This window comes from Sus scrofa, chromosome 18, assembly GCF_000003025.6.
Source record: "Sus scrofa isolate TJ Tabasco breed Duroc chromosome 18, Sscrofa11.1, whole genome shotgun sequence".
Lineage (NCBI taxonomy): Eukaryota > Metazoa > Chordata > Mammalia > Artiodactyla > Suidae > Sus > Sus scrofa.
The window spans coordinates 23847013-23869760 of NC_010460.4; the positions used below are offsets into that span (position 1 = coordinate 23847013).

The 22748-nt window shown below is 40.2% G+C and overlaps 1 protein-coding gene across 10 annotated transcripts in view; it reads right to left on the bottom strand.

Moving 5' to 3' along the window:
• Positions 1 to 22748, bottom strand: part of ASB15 (ankyrin repeat and SOCS box containing 15) — a 55770-nt gene that overhangs the window by 20988 nt on the left and 12034 nt on the right. The window contains exons 1-4 of one of the 10 annotated variants that reach the window (XM_013985651.2): positions 12191 to 12295; positions 9316 to 9451; positions 6823 to 6895; positions 104 to 269 (exon numbers count right to left, since the gene is read on the bottom strand). In XM_013985651.2, coding sequence (XP_013841105.1) covers positions 104 to 210 — 107 coding nt within the window. In that variant the 5' untranslated portion in view covers positions 211 to 269; positions 6823 to 6895; positions 9316 to 9451; positions 12191 to 12295. Of the gene's footprint in view, positions 1 to 103; positions 270 to 1691; positions 1711 to 6822; positions 6896 to 9315; positions 9452 to 12190; positions 12296 to 22748 lie in introns of those variants that run through there. The other 9 variants (XM_021079195.1, XM_013985649.2, XM_013985655.2 and 6 more) reach the window with 9 other exon arrangements.

Consider the following 22748-nt stretch of genomic DNA (forward strand, 5'->3'; position numbering starts at 1 on the left):
AGAAAACATTTTCCTGGAGGAGGAGTCAGCAAGCATCATTCATTTTCTCTTACAACAAAATGAATGCAGAAGTTTTGCCGGGGATAGGCAATTTGAATGTTACCTTTCATGATAAAACACAGTCTTGCTGGCGCCAATGGATTCTTGAATACTGAGCTGAACATCGTAACTTGTAAGATGATCTTCATCAGGGTCATCACTAGTATCCATGGCTGAATGTAATTTCGAAAGAGGCAAGTTTTTATTATCAGCAAATGGCACAGAACAGCCTATAGAGGTACAACGAAAAATGCAAAATGAAATGTTAAAATGCATTCACGTTTCCTCATTTAATAAACACAAGTGCAGTTAACCTTTTAATCCATCTTGTATATGATGTCCATTGTCGGAACCTTTAATTACCTGCTTTTGAGTGTCTCCATTTTCTACTTTTTCACTTTCTTTTGAGTAATGACTACAGTTGGGCTGATAAGAATTCACTTTTTCCACACTTCCAACTTAGACTAATTTGGCCTGTCATTCTTCTCAAGACACTGCTCTACACAACACATTAGAAGTTTAAAACTCTGAGAAGGCAGATGGTGGCTGGAATAGGGAACGATGAGTCTTTCACATTCTTTACTAAGTCTTTGTCCTCTGTCGTGTGTGCTCATTTGCTGATTTATCCCTTTCTTCACTCCAGGAATGGTTTGAGTTGGCTGCCTTGAATTGCAGTTATTTTTGCATTTGTGTTCAACTTCTTCCAGCAGTCCCTATGCTCTTTGAGGCAAAAGGTTCTACCTCACTCATGTCTGCATTGCCTACAACTCAAGAAGGTAGTTGGCATGGGGAAGCTTCCCAATGAACATCTGCTGAATTAAAGTAGAGAGAACGGAACACCACAAATGTAGTAGCCTAGGCTTGCCTTCAGGAAATTTGATAGAGCAAGCAGAGAAGTCACGGAGGGAATTTTAAATAGAAGGAACTGGGAACATTAAACACTGTGCTTCCTGAGAAAACACTGACTAGTCTCATGATAAAGTGAACAGGTTTCTCAATTCTAGAAGTTTAAAATAAAACAGGAGAGGGCTAAACAGCCTTAGTAAAACTTTGGAAAACTTCCTTCCAGCTCAGATGGGTTTGATAGATCACATGGCTCTTGGGTGCTTTGGGAAATCCATCTTTACAGAAAGGTCCTTTCTGACACCTTGGCAGAAGGGCATCCTTAATGCAGTTAGGGATGCTGGTACTGCTGACATAGGGACAGGTGTGGTAAGGACCAGCTTTATTGAGTGAGGCTTATGAGAACTGGCAAAACAATATGCACAGTAAAAATGAATTCCTTCTTTTGAAGAAAAGAGTCAAAAACAGAGAAGTTCCTACAATGACATGTAATTTCTTGGCGGCTACTTCAGTTCTCCCTAATCTCCTTACTGGTTTGAACCAAATCAGAGCCGCCATGAATGGTCATGTGGGATGTGCATTGCACAAGTGTGCCCAGTGGAGGAAATCCAGCCAGATCTCCCTTAATCGAGCTGTGCACCCTGCCGGGGTGCTGTGCATGCCCCAAGGAAGCAGCATCTTTTCTTCATTTGCACCAAAGTGCTTAGAGCATGTGGGATGCCAAAACTCAGTTAGGCACCAGAAAGTTAAATAAAAAGAGGCCTAATTATTTAGTGTTTTGGATAAGTGTGTAGAGATAGGCATGATACCTTTTATTATATATTCTTTCAGTCTTCTCCCAAAGTGAAAGGGCCTCAGCATTTGGTTACTCTCCTTTAGAAAGAACAAAGACACTATGTCTAAACTTTTTTGTGCTACTATTTGGTGCCTCCCTTCCCCCCCTCCCCCCCACCCCGCCTCTTTCGTCTAATTTTATTTGGCCTGTCTTACAGGGAAAGTCGTAAGGTCTGACTGATCTCAGTGTCATTTGAAGGCTGAGATTAGGTCCATCTTAACTCCCTGCCCAGACCAGAGACCAGCTCTCCTATAGATACTCTGTTCCCTTCCCTGCTCAGTTCCATCCATTACAAGCCACTGCCATTGACTGGTACTTGCTTCTGAAGATAAACACAAAAAAGTACATTATTTCTCATCATCTCGTTTCTTCAAAATATCAAATTAGAGGAGTGAGTGTCTCTCATTACTATTGGATCAGTTGCTTTATCTTATAGTTTAGTAAGCACAGAAATCAAAATAATTCTATAGTGAGGGTAACTGACCAATATGAAATTATTTTTGATTAGTGGTACTTTTCAAGCCAAAATATATTCTCTATGTAAAATTTTACATTGTCAAGTGTGTTCTCAAGGGGGAAAAAAAAACAACCAAAACCAGTATTCTGTGGACAATTTCCGAAACAGTTGACTCTTGCTTTACTTCTCATTGTTCAAAGTTAGATGAGCTCAAATTTTGAGGACAGTTCTCTACATGCTGATAGCCAAGGTCTCTGACCTGTGGACAGACTGCACATGAACTCAAAGGCATCATGGTTTTATTGCTCATTGTTCTGAACTAGTGGCCTTTGGATCACCTTGAACCAGAAAGGAGAGAACATTGATAATGTTCAGAGGCTTCCTATGAGCAGCAACACTGCACTACTAAGCTCTCACGCCACGATCACGCAGTGACCTCAAAAGGCCAACGCGTGCCCCAGGGATCCTTTCACCAAATAGACCCAAATGGTATTCTTTTTAATTTATTTTTTTATTGGCTCATTGTCTATTGCCTCCTCCTAGAAGGTACCCCAATAAAAGCAGAGAATTGGTCTGTACCTTCAGGGCCCAGAAATGCACCATCTCAAATACATGGACTCTAAATATATGTGTGTTAAATCAATGAATGAATGAATGAATGAGTACCAAATGAGGTAATAAGAGAACCCAACATAATCTAGGCTCTGTTTTTTCTTAGAACCGACTGTTTTCCTCAAGTATGGAGTTCTTCTTCCAACTTAACAAATGTGATTGCCCACTGTGTTTGACTTCATTTTTCTCCTTTCTGCGCTTTTACGTGTTATTCCTCTTCATTCACGAGCTAACCCCCCAGGCTGTTCCACACTCGTGAACCCCATGGCCTCAAGTCCAGCTCCAGCCATTCCTCCTGTGGAAGCCCTTGTCAAAATTCTCCAACTCCTCTCTGGCCTTCTTCATCCATGAATATCTTCTCTTATGTAATATTTGTTCCAACATCTGCATTTACACTCATTTTGTATTAGCTTTGCAAGTTCTTCTCATTTTTGTGTTTCATAGTCTCACTTGGACTCTTCGCTTTCTGAGGGGAAAAACCCATTTTTTTCCTTGTCCATCCTTTCTCTTCTACTTCCACTCCTAGGCAGCTCTAGCAAGGGGCTGTTCTCAGTGGTCACTGAGAACAAGTTGTTGACTCATGACTAGCAGACAAGTGCTGAATCCCTTCAGACAGCACGATTAGGCAGTGAAGTTAGACGTGTGCATCGCCTGCTGCCTTTCTCACTAACGTCACTGTGGTGATGGGGGACTGCATGGCCCTGGGAGTAGTAACGGGACAGAGCCTTTCACTTATTTAAATCACCAGCCATTTGAAATTTGGGCTTCCAGTACATGAGATACCACAGACTCCTTAGAGAATGGAGTTGGTCTGCGGAAAGTTTTTTTTTTTTTTTTTTTTTTTTAATGTCTTTTTAACTACCATCCAGAAGAAAGTTATCTAAGACTCTTCATTGTTTTCATCCCTAATGACGGCAGGACACAAATGGTGAGGAAACTCTTACTACTGTAGGGAACAATCCCCATCTGATATATGCTGTTTCCAACCTTTTCCTGAAAGCTTGGGATACAATGACGATCTGTGCGCAGGTGCATTAAGGTGTCAGACAGACAACCAAGGGAGCATCATTGGACCAGAACCAGAGACATCAAGATGCTATGAGAAGGGCAGAAGGCGATTTATCTACTGCCAGCTTTCAAATCATCTAAATAGAACAGCAACCAGGAGTCTGAAGAAATAATATTTTGACATTCTTTGGGACCTATTCACAAAAGACCCACTTCTCATTCTGTATAATTAATGGACACTTTCCAGATAATAGTTGTTCTGGAGAGGCCCACTAGTAAGATTTATTTGTTCTCCTTAAGTAGCTGATTTACAAAATAACTGGAACAATCATATTGGAAAGTTGGCCTTTTCATTTCAAGCACTGGTTAACCTTCTTTAGGGTCAGAAACACATTTGACGAAAGCAATGGAATCTCTCCAGAGGGATGCACACCCACTCAAAATTTTGCATTAATTTTAGGGAATTCATGGATCCTCAGATGTCCTTTCATGCATCCCAGGTAAAGAACCATTAAATGGAGTTCCTGTTGTGGCACAATGGAAACGAATCCAATTACTAACCATGAGGACATGGGTTTGATCCCTCACCTTGCTCAGTGAATCCAGCATTGCCAAGAGCTGTGGTGCAGGTTGCACATGCTGCTTGGATCCCCTGTTGCTGTGGCTGTAGCGTAGGCTTGTAGCTGTAGCTCTGATTCAACCCTTAGTCTGAGAACTTTCATATGCTATGGGTGAGGCCCTTAAAAAAAAGAACCATTACATTAAGAATTTCCAGGAGTTCCCGTCATGGCGCAGTGGTTAACGAATCCGACTAGGGAACATGAGGTTGCAGGTTCGATCCCTGGCCTTGCTCAGTGGGTTAATGATCTGGCGGTGCCATGAGCTGTGGTGTAGGTTGCAGACGCAGCTTGGATCCCGCGTTGCTGTGGCTCTGGCGTAGGCCGGCAGCTACAGCTCCTATTAGACCCCTAGCCTGGGAACCTCCATATGCTGTGAGAGCGGCCCAAGAAAATGGCAAAAAAAAAAAAAAAAAAAGAATTTCCAAATGCTAAATGTATTACTCAGATAGTAAGAATTATTAGTTTACTTTCAGATGGGCTGAGGAATCCTAGTTTGAGATACTGGGAAAGGGAAAAGTTTGGTGATCATGTAAGTTTTATTATTTATTTATTTGTTTATCTTTATTTATTTTTATTTTTATGCACCTGCAGCATATGGACGTTCTTAGGCTAGGGGTCAAATCAGAGCTGCAGCCTCTGGCCTAGGCCACAGTCACAGCCACAGCAATGCTAGATCTGAGCCGAATCTGTGACCTACACTGCAGCTCACAGCAATGCTTGAGCCTTAACCCAGTGAGCAAGGTCAGGGATCTAACTTGAGTCCTCGTGGATATCAGCTGGGTAACTAACCTGCTGAACCACAACGGGAACTCTGATCATGTAAGTTTTAGAGGATCTTTGGTAATGATAAAAATGGTGATTATAATAACAGCCGCAAGTTATGGAGTGTTTGCTTTGTTTCAAGCATTACGCAAAGCGCTTTGCATATACTGCCTTGCTTTCAATCCTCCAAATCTAGCTTGTACATGTTAGAGATTCATTGTGCATAAGTAGAAATTTAGTCTTCAAGAGGTTAAGAGAGCCACCCAATGTCATAGAGTTGAGAAGTAGAGTCTGGACTGACTCTACTTTTTAATGTCTTTCCAAAGCTGCCAAAACAACGCGCAGTCTCCTGTCCTTAAAAGAAAACACTCTGATGTTGCTCTTACCAGCCAGCTCCTAATGACAGTAACTTCCAAAAATAAAAAATAGCTTCCAGGGACACATCAGTCTTTATCACTGGCTCTGTGTAATAAGGTTTTGTGTTGCTTAGGGTGGTCTGAGGTATCCTAAACTTGCCTTTATTTTATACCTTTTGTCTTAGAGTCTAAACATTACTGGCTAAAAAAACTGGATCAACATTCTAGTTGGTGCCTGACTGAAGTGGTTAGGGGGTTGGGGTGATGTCACAAGGTATGATGCAGAGGTGACCATGGTATATGATGCCTCTCGCCAATGGAGTCTCCAAATTACCCCTAAGCCATGATCCATGTGGCCACCATACCGTTGTTAAGTTTTTGAGGGTCCCTCAGACTTTCCCTTGAAAGGTGGGAGCTCCCAAAGCATAGGACCAAGGCCTCCTTCCAGAACCAGGATCAGTATAACTTTGTTCCCTGTGAATTGTTGGTTTGGCTTGCTTCCAATTACATCCAAGACTGTTTACCCCACTCACTCATATGCTCCATCTTGGGCATAAAAAACTGAAACCATCTCCGTCCGTCCTAAACAGGGCTGGCCTTAAGAGTTCCCAGAATGGACAGGTGCTTCCATGATACAAGGAAGGACTTTGTGTTCAGAAATATCACACTACCGCCAGCACCTGTCACATCAGTGTAATTCTGTTACATCAGAGAGAGGTTCTGTCCTTTGAGGCTTATTGTTCCATCTTCCAGTGTCCCCTTGAAAATGCCACTAGCACCATCCTGGCCCCCTGTGTAGAAAAAGGATCTCTTGGAATAGTGGCTAAGGGTGGCATTAGGCGGGGAAGATGGTCGAGGGTCTAAGACTGAATCTAGAGGGAGGTATAGGGGATAAGAAAAGGGCAATATAGTGAAATTTGGGGGTTTTTTAATTTTGTTTTTTAGGGCCACATCTGTGGCATATGAGGTTCCCAGGCTAGGGGTCCAATCAGAACTGTAGCTGCATGCCTAAGCCACAGCCACGCAGGATCCAAGCCGTGTCTGCAACCCACACCACAGCTCATGGAAACGCTGGATCCTTAACCCACTGAGCAAGGCTAGGGATTGAACCTGCAACCTCTTGGATGCTAGTCAGATGCGTTAACTGCTGAGCCATGACCAGAACTCTAAACTTGGTTTTTGCTATAGAGGGTCAGTCCCAATCCAAACCCTCTGACATTCTGCACCCTGGGGTGTAGGGTCTGCTGCGTGCGACAGGGACGTTGATACTCTGAGGAAACTTGCTTTTACCTTGGAACTGCTATGGTTCTGGAGTGACGAACTCATCTACCGGAGATCCCACAGAGAATCACCAGCATTTGTCCTATCAGAGGAATAGCTTTTGTTAAAATGCATTTTCATGTTATGGTTTTGTTAAGAAAATACAATTTTTCTATGCAAAACAATACTTGTTCTCATTTTTCTGCATTCTGACCATTCAAATGGGTAATTTTAAAGGTATACTGAAATCACAATAAATAAAATTTTGTTACAACTTTGGTTTTTATTTGGTGGCTACACACCTTTGTTTTTTCAGAATCCTGCAGCACAAAGTGGCAAATCAGGTAGATGGCTGTGTTAGGCTGATTTCAGTTACAGAGTCAACTAGTCCCCTAGAGGTTTCAGAGGGGGCAAAACTGCCAGAATTGGGTTCCATCCCACAGACACAGGTAACTTTTATTTACAAGTGACTTATTACAGCTGCAGCAGTTCCCTCTGTGGGGCATTTGCCTTATCTATCAGAGGGAAATCCTACAAATGACAAGGTAAACTAGACCAGTTCAAACAGCATCTTCCTTACACATTCTGCTAATAAACAAAACACACAGACACAGACACAGAGACACAGGGACACACACACACACATACACACACACACACACACACACACACACACACACACACACAGAGTCTTAGTCCAGAAAACAGATGCTACTCTTGACTCAAAGAGATACATCTCAGCATTTTGCAAAAGTTATAAGAAGGCAAAAGAGACATAGACATTTTGTTCTCTAGACACTAAGTAAGATATTTGATATATAATAAGAATTCCCCAAGTATTTGCTGAATGAATAAATAATTGAATGGCCAAATACATTCTATTCTTAAAATTAGCAAAAGAATAGATTAATCTCATTTTTTTTCCATGTCAAACAAAAGTTTTTGTCAAGTTCACTTCCAGGTTTGATGCTGCACTAACTGAGGATTAATTTCTAGGTAAATACTCTAGAGAGAAAACCTGTCATACTAGTTTTGCTTATCTCTAGTTTCTTATTACAAAGTTAGACATTTTGACTCCCCAGTACTGATTTCTAAGTTCATTTCAATTGTGACAGAGATGTAGGAAGATACATGACAGCTTTGGAAAATGACACACTGAATAGGAAGGAGCTTTAGGTTCATAGCTATGTGGATTTCTAGGGAAATATAAACATAGGACAGAATAGAATAGAGCATGCATGGCTCATAAAAAGTTCCAAACTTACTGGAACTACGTCCAATCTCTTAGGGGTAGAACATGATGGAGGATGGTATGAGAAAAAGACACACACACACACACCTGGGTCACTATGCTGTACAGCAGAAATTGACACAATACTGTAAATCAACTGTAATAAAAGAGGCAACTAATTCATAGATATGCCCTTATCACAAGCTGGTATGATAACATGATTTTTTTTTAAAAGACTTGCCCTTTTGTCTGTAATTCTAAATCCAGGAATCTATCTTATAGAAAATCAGAGATGTGGAGAAAGATTTGTATGTGAAAATGTTCATCTCAGCAATAAGTAAACTGCCAAAACATTAGAAATAATACAAAATGTCCAACAAAAGGGAATTTGTATAATATTGTACACCCAAGCTATGGAAAACTATAGTTATTAAAATTCATATCCTTAAAGTATATTTAATGCCTTGGATAATGTCCTATGCAAAAATGATATTCATTTAATCAGCTATGACCAGCCACTTTGAGGGAACTAAGATTTACATTATGGAGCCAAAGCTTACAAAGCCTTCCAGAAAACTGCCCTGGCATCTGGTTCACAGGCTAAGCCTTACAGGTGGTGAGATAGGTCACTTCCTGCCAGGCTAGACTTTTGTGACACTGAGAAGAGAGGAAACTGCCCACATTTATAGTAAAGCAGGTGAACCCTGGCCAAAGAAATGTCTTGGTTTGGGGAGGAGCAGAAATTTGAAAGACTGATCCATTTACCTGAGTCATATAAGCAAACTCTTCATTACCTAAGTTACTGTCTCTGTCTGCATGAGACCAAATTTATTTTCCAATGATGAGTGAGTGGCAGTTCCGGAGGAGATTATAAAATAGCTACATCTGATTTACACAATTGAGTTGTAAAGTGAATAAAAAAGTTTTGGCGAGATGAATTAGTTACAGTAACAATAACAATTATCTCTAGACCTCAATAAAAAGTATTGTTTATATATATATGTATATGTATATATCATACATATATTCTCTCTCTAAAAATATTTGTTTTTGAAATATTTGTTTTTTGAACATGGCAGAAGTTCCTGTTTAGCACCCAAGTCAAATCTTTCCATTCCACTCTCAAGCAATATTGAGCCATTGCATTTCTTCATATGTTATTTTGAAATCATATACAAGCCATTGATTTCTTTCTGCTGGAGACAGCTGAGTATAGTGGTTGAACCTGCTCTCCTGGCTTAGCTGCCTCATTAGCTGTGTCTGACGTGTTCCAAGAAGTCAACAAACATTACCTGCTATTATTCTGTGACCAAAGCCCTCAGGAACAGGGAAGTGGAATTCTAGGGATGGTTTGTTGGTTTTAGCTCTGTTCCTCACCCTTGAACAGGCACTCTGACACATTCATTATTTCCTTCTCTTTTCTCTTCTCTAGAATCAAACAGATTTCAGAGTTGACGCTCATTAGGTAGCCCCTCTTGTAGAGTTCATTTACAAGATGCCCAAGAAAAAATGGTCCAGCCTCAACTTGAACACCAAAAAGATAGGAAGCTTACGATATCCCATGCATTCCTTCATCTTTGGCCAGCTTTAGCAATTAGGTAATACATTTAAGTTGAATCCATCTCCTCGAATCAGTACTCTAGTTCTATTCCTCAGAGCCATGCAGAGAAAAGGTTGTTCCTCTGCCTCAGGAGTGCCCTTTAAACTGCTCTCAGGAAGGCTGTCAAGTCTCCACTGAGCCTTCTCCTCCCAAGCTTGGACGACTGTTCTTCCTACGGCGTGGCTTCACCTCCCCCCACCACGTTGATGGCTTTCCTGTAAACACACACATTTACCCATCTCTTTCTAAAAGTGCCTCTGAACCACGGACTCTGACGGCAGCACTACAGCTAGAGTCAGGTCAATACGGCATTAAGCAAGTGTGACTACCTCCCTTGTGCTGGACACTGAAGAAATCTGTTAGTTTAGCCCACACTCAGATGAATTTGGGAGCTATCATGTTACAGACTTGATTTGGACCCCTACTGCCCTCAGTTCTGTAAGTCATATTTCCCCCTCATATTATTGCTATACCATTCTGTGCAAGACTCTATTTTATCCTGTTACATTTCTTTCTTTGTTTTAGACTTGACCTTTATTTCAGTCTGCTAAAAGATAATGCATTTTATATCTCTCCAAGTATTATTCTATTTGCATGTCTGCTGTATGTCCACCTGCTCCATTACTAATGATAAATGTTGAACAGAAATTGGCGCAGGACAGAGGCCTTCAAATTGACGTTGATCTATTATTTAGCACCCTTCAAGAAGAGCTGTTTCTCCAGTTACAAGTCCTCCTACGGACACCACCATCTAGTATCAACGTCTCCTTTTTGATAACAAGACCGTCATCAAGAAATACTGTCAAATACTTTGTGAAATGCAGATGCGTAGTATCTACTGCATTGCCTTTCTCCACTCCATCAAAAAGATAAAGGCTCACCAGTTCTCAGTAATTGCTATTATTTTCTCATAAGGATTTTCAGACCATCCCAATCATTTATTCCAAAATATGTACTCAATACCTGCTGTGTTCCAGGCACACTGTCAGACATAAGACAATAGGAATCAGGTATTAAGGAGTTTGCTGCCCTTAAATAATGCTTTCTAGACTTTTCCTCAGAAACAAGACCAGTATCTCCCCTCCCTTCAAAGGTTTAGCAGAGTCAAGCACACAGCATATCCTCAATCGATATTTGTTTTATTGAGTTTAATAATTATTAAAAGTAATCTCTATTAAGTGCCTGCCTCTGGCATGAATTATGCCAAGTATGTTAAATAGATGATGTCATTTAATTTCTATGACACACGCCCCCCCCCCCCGATTTTACAGATGAGAAAACTGAGGTACACAGTGGTTTGGTAGTTTGTCCAAGCCTGTACATCTAGTGAGTGGAGAGGATGTAGATGCAAACCCAGACCTCTGGCACTAGAGGTCATGCAGCTTGACCACTGTACTATAACTGATGACTCAGCTACTCTGATGAAATTAATAGAAAAGGATCTCATTTTATAATCCAAATATACGTAAGCCTCAGAAAAAAATTTTCTCAACGAGCTGAAGCAAACAACCAGCAAACCTGTCAAACAACTGCAGTGGAAATATGTATATTTTAGGTGGATTTTTCATCTCAAAACAAGGCATTCCTATAAAAACAACAGTGTCAAATTATGATACTTTATGACAATATAATGTTCTCAGCATTCCTTGTCCACATTATTGCTATTTCATAGAAATCATTTCATTTTAGATGTAGAATGTTCCTTAGAAGCTATCTGATCTTTTAAGAACCAGATGAGTGATGGTCTCAGATAAATTCTCAAGACTTTCCTACTGCAAGATTCTATGATTTAATTTTCAAAAGTGAATTTGCAAATCTATGGAGTTCCTTTTTTTTCATTGGACTTAAAAATATTTAAAGGGATTTTTCCATCTGAACATGAAGCATCCATCTTCTGTCATGTGATTTAAAAAAAGTCTTGATAGAAATTTATTTTAATTTTTCACAAAAGTTGTTTAATTTTTTTCCCCCGTAACCAGGGCCAGCTAAGAGATGCCATAGAGCATATACAGAAACTTTCTATAAGCATATTCATTCTTTTTTTTTTTTTGCTATTTCTTGGGCCGCTTCCACGGCATATGGAGATTCCCAGGCTAGGCGTCTAATCGGAGCCGTAGCCACCAGTCTACGCCAGAGCCACAGCAACGCGGGATCCGAGCCGCGTCTGCAACCTACACCACAGCTCACGGCAACGGCAACACCGGATCGTTAAACCACTGAGCAAGGGCAGGGACCGAACCCGCAATCTCATGGTTCCTAGTCGGATTCGTTAACCACTGCGCCACCATGGGAACTCCAGCATATTCATTCTTAATCTGTGTTTCCCATGATACTATTTTTATTAAGCTTCATAACTATGTAACTGAGCTAATAATTCTATAAACAAATGAAACAACTCTGGCTTTATTCCGTAATTCAAAAGGCCCTAGGCAGGCAATAGGTGATCAATCAGAAAGAAAGAAAGGAAAAGCTACCACAACACATGTTTCTATCTGTTCAACATATTCCCAATACTAAACTACATAAGCTTGTTGGTGAGGTACAGATCAAATATTTCATAATCTCACCTTTTGGAATGATCATCTTGTCATTCTTATCCAGGGCCTTGCCTTCCTAAATCAGAGGAAGTGCCTGGGAGCCAATGTGTTCCTCTGTGTATCTAAAATTAAGTACCCAGTTGGTGGTTAAATTAAGACCTGACCTTGTACAACTGAAACCAGAGCCGTTCCTGGCACACAATAAAGTGTTACCCACGACATCTCTGGACCCTCATCACAAGAAACCCATGGCCAAAGAGGTATAATAAGATTATCTGAGTCTTGATTGGTTCAAAGAGCTCTGGTGAAAACAAGTGGTCTGCCAACCCAGCTGTGAAGAGGGTCCTTGCTGAAGGAGCAAAGCAAAACCAGTTACGTAGAATTTAAAAATACTTTAAAATTAGTTGCTCAAGAGACAAATCCGTGGGTCTCTGCATCTGCCGATCCAAATCCACTTTTAGTCAACGTGTTAACACGCACTATTTCTCTTCCTTCTAGACGCACATCGAATCTCATTCAATACAATCCTCTTGTTCTAGGAATTGACCATTTTTCATTTGATTTGCATTTCACAGCTGCCAGTATGATACACTGATGGGAGCATGACATTCAGTGACATCTAATCGGATCAAGATTTTTTAGGTCAAGTTATAAAACAAATAAAGTGAGCAGCAGAGGTAAAGCAAGCAGAAAATTAGTATTTGAATTAGGAAGGGCTGTTTGGTTTCTATTAAAAAAAAATAAAGTGTAGGATCTCACTGGTTTTCTAATGAAAATAATCTGCCTTAAGTTTGTTTTGACATGGCTAGCCTTGGATGAATTCAGGCCGCTGTCAGCATTCACAAAGCCATCTGGCTTCTGTCCCCGCCACTCCACTAAAACAACTCCAGAGTCTCACTGACCTCCTGGTAACTAAGGTGGATGGACACTTTTCCTTCTTACTTTTCAGACCCTCTGTTGGATTTGGGCCATTGAGCCCTCCTTTTTTCCTAGAACTTCCTACTCTTTAGGCTTCAGAGGAGAACAATATTCTTTCATTTTCTTATCTCTCTGATTCATTCTCTGTCCTCAGTGTTAATGAATAAACACATAAATTGCAGTGAATTTCCCCGTTTTATTTCAAAACGCGGAAAACTGTAAATGAGAAATCAGAAGTCCTACCTCCTCTTTGTGATAGAAGAGGCTGTATTTCTGTCATCCCCAGAGGAAACCCCAAGAAATACTTTGTATGTATATCACTAATAACTGTCTTGAAAGAGTCAAGGTTGAAGGGTGGAACACTGTGCACAGTTTATAGTTATTAATCTGATTTGGAATTTTTCAATAAAGAATTCTTCTAGAAATCAAGCAGTATTGTGAAATGCTCTAATTTTTATAGTTTTTCTTAATATACAAGCTGAAACATTCATATGAAGGTTTAGAATGTAATTCAATTTATTAAAAAACCTATACCCAACATTTTAAAATGTGGTTTGGCACATTTCAGGGACAATTCTGCACTTACACCAATAAATTTATGCTTGTTTTATCCATTTCTATAATAGTTATTATAGATCCCCTTATATTATACAACACTTAAAATAATGCTTAACATTATAGAAAGGCAAGAAAAGAGGAACAGTGTGGTAAATAAATGAAAATATGCTACTGATGACATAGACCTATGAACAAGTCTTGCTTTATCGCTTGCTGTCCCTGCCACTTCAGATTTGCTGTTTAAAATTTTGTAGACTCAGACTTCCCATTGTGGCTCAGTAGGTTAAGAACCTCACTAGTATCCATGACGATGTGGGTTCAATTCCTGGCCTGTCCCAGTAGGTTAAGGATCTGGTGTTCTGGTGAACTGTGGCATAGGTCTCAGATGCGGCTTGGATTTGACCCCTAGCCTGGGAACTTCCATATGCCACAGGTGTGGCTCTAAAAAGAAAAAAATATTGAAGATTCAATTTATTCATCTGTAACATGGGCACTACAACAATAATCATAACCATAAAAAATAATAATAATGCAATGACTATAGCACTCGCCATTGTTATGAGATGTATTCCTCAAGTAGCTGATCATCTATACACACAGTAAAGTGTGCTTTGGGTAAGCATTTAAGAGAAGGACATATTCATAATACTAATAATCACTTCCACATTTGCCTGTCTTGGAGGCTGGCTTTTCCTGCTGGCTTTCTGAAAGGGGAACAAAGTGAATTGGATTTTTGAACAGTGTGACTCTGGTTTGCAGAGGAGGGTGACTTTGGGTGAGGGGTGTGACCAAGCAGTGAAGGGGTGCTGAACACATCGTGGTTCTGAGGAAGGTACATGTAGTGATACTGACCTCCAAGAACACGTCCCTACTGTCTATATATAGCAGGAAATGCATGTCCACTTTCTAGATGATAATTTTAGCAGCTGATATGAGGAGGCTGAGGTTGAAACGGTTGGAGCACAGTGTGAAAGGGACTGTCCCTGGAACCACCCATTTTTTATTTTGGGAACAGGCGATTTGGGCAGGATGAGCTTCCAGGGAGCCATGGGCTTCCTGGGCTTCTGCTGCTAATACACTTCTCACTTGCCCACAGGTACCCTGTGTTCCTGAAAACAGGTGTGGGGCTCACAGGCCTCTGACTGTGAATTAAAAATATAGCTCGTGTGAAGATGAGCCATACAATTCGATCCACCCCCCAACCCCAAAGCCATTTATCATATTCCCTCCTGATACAACCCATTCTCCATTAAAGCCTTATCAGACTGCAGCTTTATCTTTGCCTCTTGGGCCAAGAAGATGTTGTTCACACACCTTGGAGAATGCAATTTTGTTCTGCCCTCTTATTTTGCAGTTTGGTAAGCCACACCCATGTACATCTCACTTGGCTTCATTTTCACTTTGGTATATTTTGGATTTTCTCTTCCTTCTTCCTCTCCTTCTGTGCTTGTTCATTGTTTTCGCCTTGGGGGCTATGATTTTTTAAAATGCACACCTTATTTCAGTTGTGTATAAAACGAGAGTAGAAATATGTGAGAGGGTAGTTTTTCATAAGGTAGTGCTGTTGATAGCACACTAAACCAATAATGGGCAAAGTGGAGAGGACTCTACTGGCCCCAGTTATACTCACCCCGACCTCACCAGTGTCTGGTAAAGTGCTTTCCACATAGAAAGCACACATCAAACGTGCTAAGTGTCTTGCCGAACACGGATGACTTGTTCGTGCGGGTTAGCAGTTATTTCCTGTCTAACTTAAAAGGTTGATTTAATTAAAACTGAGTCAAAATGAATTTTAAGAAAGCAGGTTGATCTTTCTCTTCTTCTTTTCCTTTTTTTTTTTTTTTTTTTTTTTTTTTTCCGAGCAAATGCTTAATTTTCATTACTGCCAGAGGCATTTCAAGCGCCTCTAAGAGAAAGAACTCGGGATTAAAAGAAAGCAGGAATCTGCATTTTAGTCTCAGATCCGTCTGTGTCTTCATGAATTAAACTACTGAAATGTGTGTGCCTCCGTTTCCACCTGTGTATAATACTGCTCTCATTACGTCACGTCATTATGAGACTAAAGTAAGGGCATAATTATGGAAGTTCTTTGAAAACATAGTAATCACTGTAAAGATACAGGACTTACCAATAGTATCATACTTCTGGGATATAAAATGGACACTAAAAAAAATGTCCTATGTGGTGTACAGACAGATAGGTGAGTAACGCAGTCAGAAGCCTGTGAGCCCCACACCTGTTTTCAGGAACACAGGGTACCTTCGGAGCATGTACACCAATGCGGGTGGAACACACCTTTCTAGTCCTGAAGAAGTTTACCGTTGCATAGAGAACATAAGTGGAAAAGCAGCCCTAATGTGGTAGGAGAGATAAGACAGAAGGGCTACGGAGGAGAGAGTCGGAGAACAAAAGACACACGTGCACACACATTTAAGTTTCAAAGAGAGAAATCGGTTTTACATTAGTGGATTCATCAAATTATTTTGAGTCTTCTCTTCAGTCTTTTATAATTCTGACTTCCTTCATATCCCACATTGATAGTGCTGAGGCATGGAAACTCACTATGCTTCGTATCCTATTTTAGATAAACCACCCATGATCATAATCAAGACTGTATATTGACAACCAAAGTAAAATTGGAGTTACTGAAAATTCAGTAGTCTGTTCTGTTCTTTCTGAAAAGAACTGAGCTTTTCATGTTTCAATTTTTTGAAGCTGCTAGTATACGACACTTCATCAATTAATATTTAATTATGAAAAAGAGCATTTTGACATGACCTGTTAGAGAAAAATTATTTGACTTTAATGAAGGAAACCTACCATGCTAACATTTTAAAATTTCAGTACAAATCCACTACCATTAAAAGATCTGTGTACAGCCCCCCACCCTTGCATTCAGATCTTTATCTTTTACATTTCAAATCTGACCTACCATTGTGTTCAACCATTTCTCCGATATAAAAGTTAAGCTTCGTGATTCTTTCAGGAACGTAGAAAAATGTGATTATTTCTGCCAGACTTATCTTTGCTAGTCAGTAGTATCAGTCCTGTGACAAAACACTCTTGATTTTTCTGAAATGTTATTTCTACTATTATACATTCTATTCAGCTTAGTTGTGGCTTGATTTGGGGATTTAATATACAATTACCATACACATGAGGCACACTTTCCCATTTCCTTCACTTGTGCTATCATTCAAAAATGTTAAACTCAAGTTGAGTTTGGAGGTACAGCTGGGCATGTCTGGGTAGTTCAGCCCTATAGACCTGGACCATCCAGTGTCAGTGGGAGTGAATACCTTCACGTGGGCTTTCTTTTCTGGGTCCTCAGGATATAGCAATAGGCACAACACATCACCACCTAACTTGCAGGCATTTTGCTCAGTTTGAAGGCAAAATTTACAGAATTTGTCCCAGATTTCATGTCGGGTCTGTGCGAGGGAAGATCAGGATGGAGCCCAAACAACTGGAAGGATGGAGTTACTATGAACTAAGATGGAAAAGGTTTCTGAAGGAGCAGATGTAGAGAGAAGGAATAGGAGCTCAGCTCAGAGCACGTAAAACTTGCAATACCTGTTGAAGTCCAAGAAGAAAGGTTAAGCAGGCAATGAAGGTGAGTCCACATTTAGGGATTAAACAACAAAGTTATGATACATAAAGCCACGAGGTTAGATGAGTCACAAAGGAATACACATAGATATAAAAACAAAGGCATTTGGTTTCCAAATGAGACAGGTTGGGGGTTGGTGGGATGCACTGAGGGTTTGAGATGGAAACGCTATAAAATTTGGTTGTGATGATGGTTGTACACCTGTATAAATGTAATAAAATTCATCAAGTAATTAAAAATAAATAAATAAATAAAAATAAAATAAAAACAAAGGCATTCAAGGGATGAGCCCTGGGGCTGAACAAAGGCCAGAGTAGAATGCAAGCTAAGGGAAGAAAAACATCTGCAGCAGGAGAGAGCGATCAACTGTATCCAATTCTGCCGCTAGGTGAAGAAACCTGAGGACTAAAAACTGACCATGGGACTTAGCAACGTTTCTATTTGTTTTCGAGTTCAGAATCTTCTCACTGACAGCCCAGGTTTCCTTTGAAAGATTTCCCATCTTTCTCTCTCTCTGCTCCGCTTCTCAGGATGAAGAAGAGAGAAACAGCGATCTTGTGTTTAGGAGCTTGTAAGACCCACATACTGCTCCCCTGAATTTAGGAATATTACTTCCTTTTTCTATGCTTTTCCTCCAAAAAAATCTCTCTTGGCTCATTTCGTTTCCCTCATTTTATGAAAAAGGGCCATCGATCTATAAAAATCAGTCTTTCAAAGTTTGTATCAGCAACTGCTTTCGAATAAAAAGAATGTCATAGAACAGAAATTGAAGTAGAACTGAAAATGTTGTGTTATTCCTTAGAAAACCATTGTGGCTCAGCCGTTACGAATCCAACTAGTATCCATGAAGACGTGGGTTGGATCCCTGGTCTCCTCAATGGGTTAAGGATCCGGTGTTGCCATGAGCTGTGGTGTAGGCTGCAAATGCAGCTTGGATCCCAAGTTGCTGTGGCTGTGGTGTAGGCTGGAAGCTACCAGCTACAGCTTCAATTTGACCCCTACCCTGGGGAATTCCATATGATGTGGGTGCGGCCCTAAAAAAATAAAAAAAAGAGAGAGAGAGAGAGAGAGAGACAGAGAATGAAAGAAAATCATCAAACATAGAAGGAGCAAGTGATTTGAGAGGAGGGCAGGACTGTGGCATGGTAACCACTGTCCTGGAGGACTTTGGAGGCTGTTTAGAATTTTGCACTTCATGATTCTCAATTCCAGCATGTCCTCGGAACTCACTTCCCATGATATCACTTTCTATGACAAGGCCAACAGAAGGGAAAGTGCCGAGATGCTTTGAAAGAGGTCAGTCTCCTATCTCTTGGGATCTTCTCTTTCTCAGCTGGAATATTAAGTTAGATCTGGAATTAGATGAGCTCAAATTTCTCTTTCAATATAAAGAGTCTATAAAGCTATCATTTTATCTTCTATCGCCTGAACATTTTAAGGTTTCAGATTCTGCTAAAGTATTTTTGCTCGTGTGATGCTTGCCATGTCTTGACCTTCTATCTGAATTAGACTTTAAAGCAGAGGCTAACTGATTGACTCAAATAAGATTTACATCGTTTCTTTCACAGTCCTAAGTTATCATTTCTGAGCAACCTGGATGAGACGCATCCTCTCTGAGTAGCACTGCCTTCGTTTATTCACTAGACCTGGGTTTATCAGCTATTATGCACCTGGGATGATGATATTGAACAAGGCAGGTGGAGGAGATGAAGAGATGACCAAAAAAAAAGTGATAATGAACTTCCAGGAGGAGACAAGAGTATGTCCTAGAGAAGATGAAGGCGTGAGCTGAGACTTGAAGGAGGAAAAGGACTTTTTTGGATAATCTAAAAAAGGGACAAGCATTCTGGGCAGAAAAAAATGCACACTGGTCTGAAGGAAAATGGCATATGTGTGGGGGGAATTATGGACATGTATTTTAGCTGCTCATGGACTGCTTGGAGGAACCTGCAGTAAATAAACAGGAGATTTAGGCAAGAGTCAGAATACTCCTGACTTCTGGCTAGGAGTAGGATATTATATATCGCACTTGGGAATTTCGGGGTTTTATTTCTTCTTCTAGGGCAAGGGAGGTGAGAAAGGGCTTTCTCCCTGGGCGGGGGGGGGGGGGGGCGGGGGGAACCAGTCTACATGGTATTATTCACCAGAACCCTAAAGACTGTGTGTATGGCCTGAACATTTTGAACAGACAAGTCTTTTGGATAATTCTCTACCGCCCCACCTCTCATCTTCACCCCATCCTTCCTTCTACAAAGATGTAACCTTCAAAGGCTATGGAATGGTCTCTCCGGGAAGCATTCTGAGTCTGAGAACCTCTGCAGCAAAGAGGAAGCTACAGGAGCATTTTAGGCAGGACATTGGCCTCCCTCTTCCCGTCTTGCAGATATTTTAACATTAAAAATGAAATGTAGGAGTTCCCACTGTGACACAGCGGAAACAAATATGACTAGGAACCATAACGTTGCAGGTTTGATCCCTGGCCTCGCTCAGTGGGTTAAGGATCCGGTATTGCCGTGAGCTGTGGTGTAGGCTGCAGACGTGGCTTGGATCCTGCGTTGCTGTGGCTGTGGTGTGAACTGGCAGCTGTAGCTCCAATTCAGCTCCTAGCCTGGGAACCTCCATGTGCCTCAGGTGTGGCCCTTAAAAGCAAACAACAACAAAAAAGAAACGTATACTGGAAGTGCTCTGCTTACAAATGGACATGGAGCAGCAGCTGCATGGTCTGCCCAGCACTGCCCAGAATGAATGGCAAGAGCATCAAAAGGCTCTTTACAGTTTATTAATCAGTCCATTTGATTTACCCTAAAAGTTCATTCATATTGTCTTAAGTAGTTTGCAGTAATTTTTTGAAAAACGCCCTTGAGGACTCATATTTTCTCCTCAAAATCTGTCAGACTTGGGAGTGACAAAAAGAGAGAAAACATGCAAACATATTTGGTATCTTCACAACTGAACTTAAATAGCAATAAAAGAAAAATTTCATTTTACAAAGTTATTTATTAAATAATTTCTTAAGTAGCAAGGTATCCTCATAATTTGAAGTATACACATTTAACTAAAAGACTTCCCAGAAAATTATCTTTTGTGTTGTGAAGCTCACACTTCCTTTAGAACCAGAAAAATAAAAAATGATGAAGATAAAATAATGAAAATATAGTCTTAAGACTTGAGTTGGGTAGGATCCTCCTCTAGCGTGAAGACTAGGTGTTTGGAGATTTACATTTTTATAACCACAAAGTTGAATTATCATGTCTTGCCCCATTCTCAAACTCTAACAATGCCAAAGGTCATAAAACAATAAAGTGATGCTATTATTTGGTAAATTAATTATCGATAACATTCTGGTTTTGAATCCAAAGAGACAGGAAGTTAATGGACTTTTTTTCACAGCAGCTGACAGCCCTTCTACAGCTTTCTACCATCTAGTGAGAATTCTTTCCTTGCCGCAGTGTTTAAGTATAATGTGGAACATTCCTGCTCTGAGAGAGAAGTAACACCTCCAAAGAGTTGAAGGAAGGCTGTGGGACCCAGATACCGTCTGATTATTGATTGAATGATTGGTAAATAAAGGCCATCTCTAAACAGAGCTCAGTTCCACCAAAGCAAGCAGAAGCCCTGGCTGCATGAGAGACAGCACCACCTAGTGGAAGGAGAGTCACACAGTGATGGGTGTCCATTGGTTTGCTTTCCAAGTCAGTGTTTTGAACTCTTCCAAGACTTAACATGTACATCGTGAGCACATCAGCCTCTTTTCACAACCGGCTTAACCAGAGAGTCTCCGACTGAGACTCCACACCATTTTGGAATGGTTCACCACCTAATAATTATAATGATGGACAATATTTATTGCTTGCTTGTTGTAACAAAGCATTATGCTAAGACCTTTCCTCAGGGCTTCTTTGTACAGTTGTGTAAGTTGAAGCCTGCACAAGGATGCTTGGGGGGAGGAGTGTTCAAAGTGAATTGAATCAAAGGCCTGGGGACCTAGACAACAGTAAGAGAAACCTGCAACTTCACTGTATGTTTAAGAATTTCATAATACAGGGAAAGACAGCTGGGAGGCTTAAGGCAAACTCACAAGGCAGCCAAAAACATAATAGATTTGTTTTTAATGAAGACCTAGTAAATTATTTAATTAGTGATTTTCCATAATTCACTCAGCTTCCAAGAGCTGATAAAGTTATAAATTTGCAAATCCCTTGGTACCAGCCAGGTTGCAAACTATTTCTGAGTTCATTTTAAACTTTCATTTTGACTACAATTATCTATTAGGCTCTCAGGCTAAAGTCAGGCAGAACTTAAGTAGATGGAAAAAAGAGAAAAGCTATTCAGGGTAAATTTGGGAATATTTATGGAGAATTTATTTCGCATAGACGTGAACTGGCAATAAAAAAGAATTCAGAGAACATAACTATTTCAACCTCTGTAGTGAGCATATAGCAATGTAGAAGTTTAATAATAGAAATTTAAGATCCTTATTCTTTAATCCCAAGAAGATATTTTCATCTGTTTTTTTCCCAATTAAGCTTTGAAACAAGCAAGCAAAACATGTTGTTGCTATGGAATCAATGTATTCAAGTATAATTGGTAGAATAAATATGATCCACATATTTTTTTGTCTTTTTAGGGCTGTACCCAAGGCATATGGAGGTTCACAGGCTAGGGGTCAAACTGGAGTTACAGCTGCTGGCCTATGCCACAGCCACAGCAACTGGAGATCCAAGCCCTGTCTGCGACATACACCACGGCAACATGGGATCCTTAACCCACTGAGCAAGGCCAGAGGTTGAATGTGCATCCTCATGGATGCTAGTCAGAATGGTTTCCGTTGAGCCACCTTGGGACCTCCAACTCACATTTTTATATGTTGGATAACATCTACTATTAATACTGTTACTTGATTCTTAATCTTTGCATAAAAATATCTCATATAAATTTTTATATCATAGATATAAATTATATCTATTAATTAAGAAAAACTGGGTATTTCAGAGAGGGAATAAGAACAATTAGAATTCAGAAAGTTCCCAGATGACAATAATTCAGTTGCCTCGATATCTATAAGAGGAAGGGTAGACTATAGGATATAAAATTCTAACCAGCCACACAAGATTTCACTGAGAAAGAAAAGGGTGAGACACTGAAAGAAATTACTGCGGTTCACAGTAATTGAAACAGCATATATGAAAGATGCAAATGTCCCTATAACACAGATAAATACAAAGACTGGTGATAATATGTTAGGCAAGCTAGAGCCTCAAGAGACAGCATGAAGGAATAAATGAATGAATGAACAAGTACTAAAATTGTAGAGGGAACTTTTTAAAGCACAGTTTTTAAAGAGAAGTAGAAGCAGGAAAGTGGTGTATGTTCACAGTGTAGGTGAATGGCACATATTAAAATGACAGGTATCTAGGACCAGGCAAGTTACTTCCTAGAGCCTGAAAAACATCCCATTTTGAACACAGAAATACTGCTGGTGAAGTCTGAGCAAGACAGGGA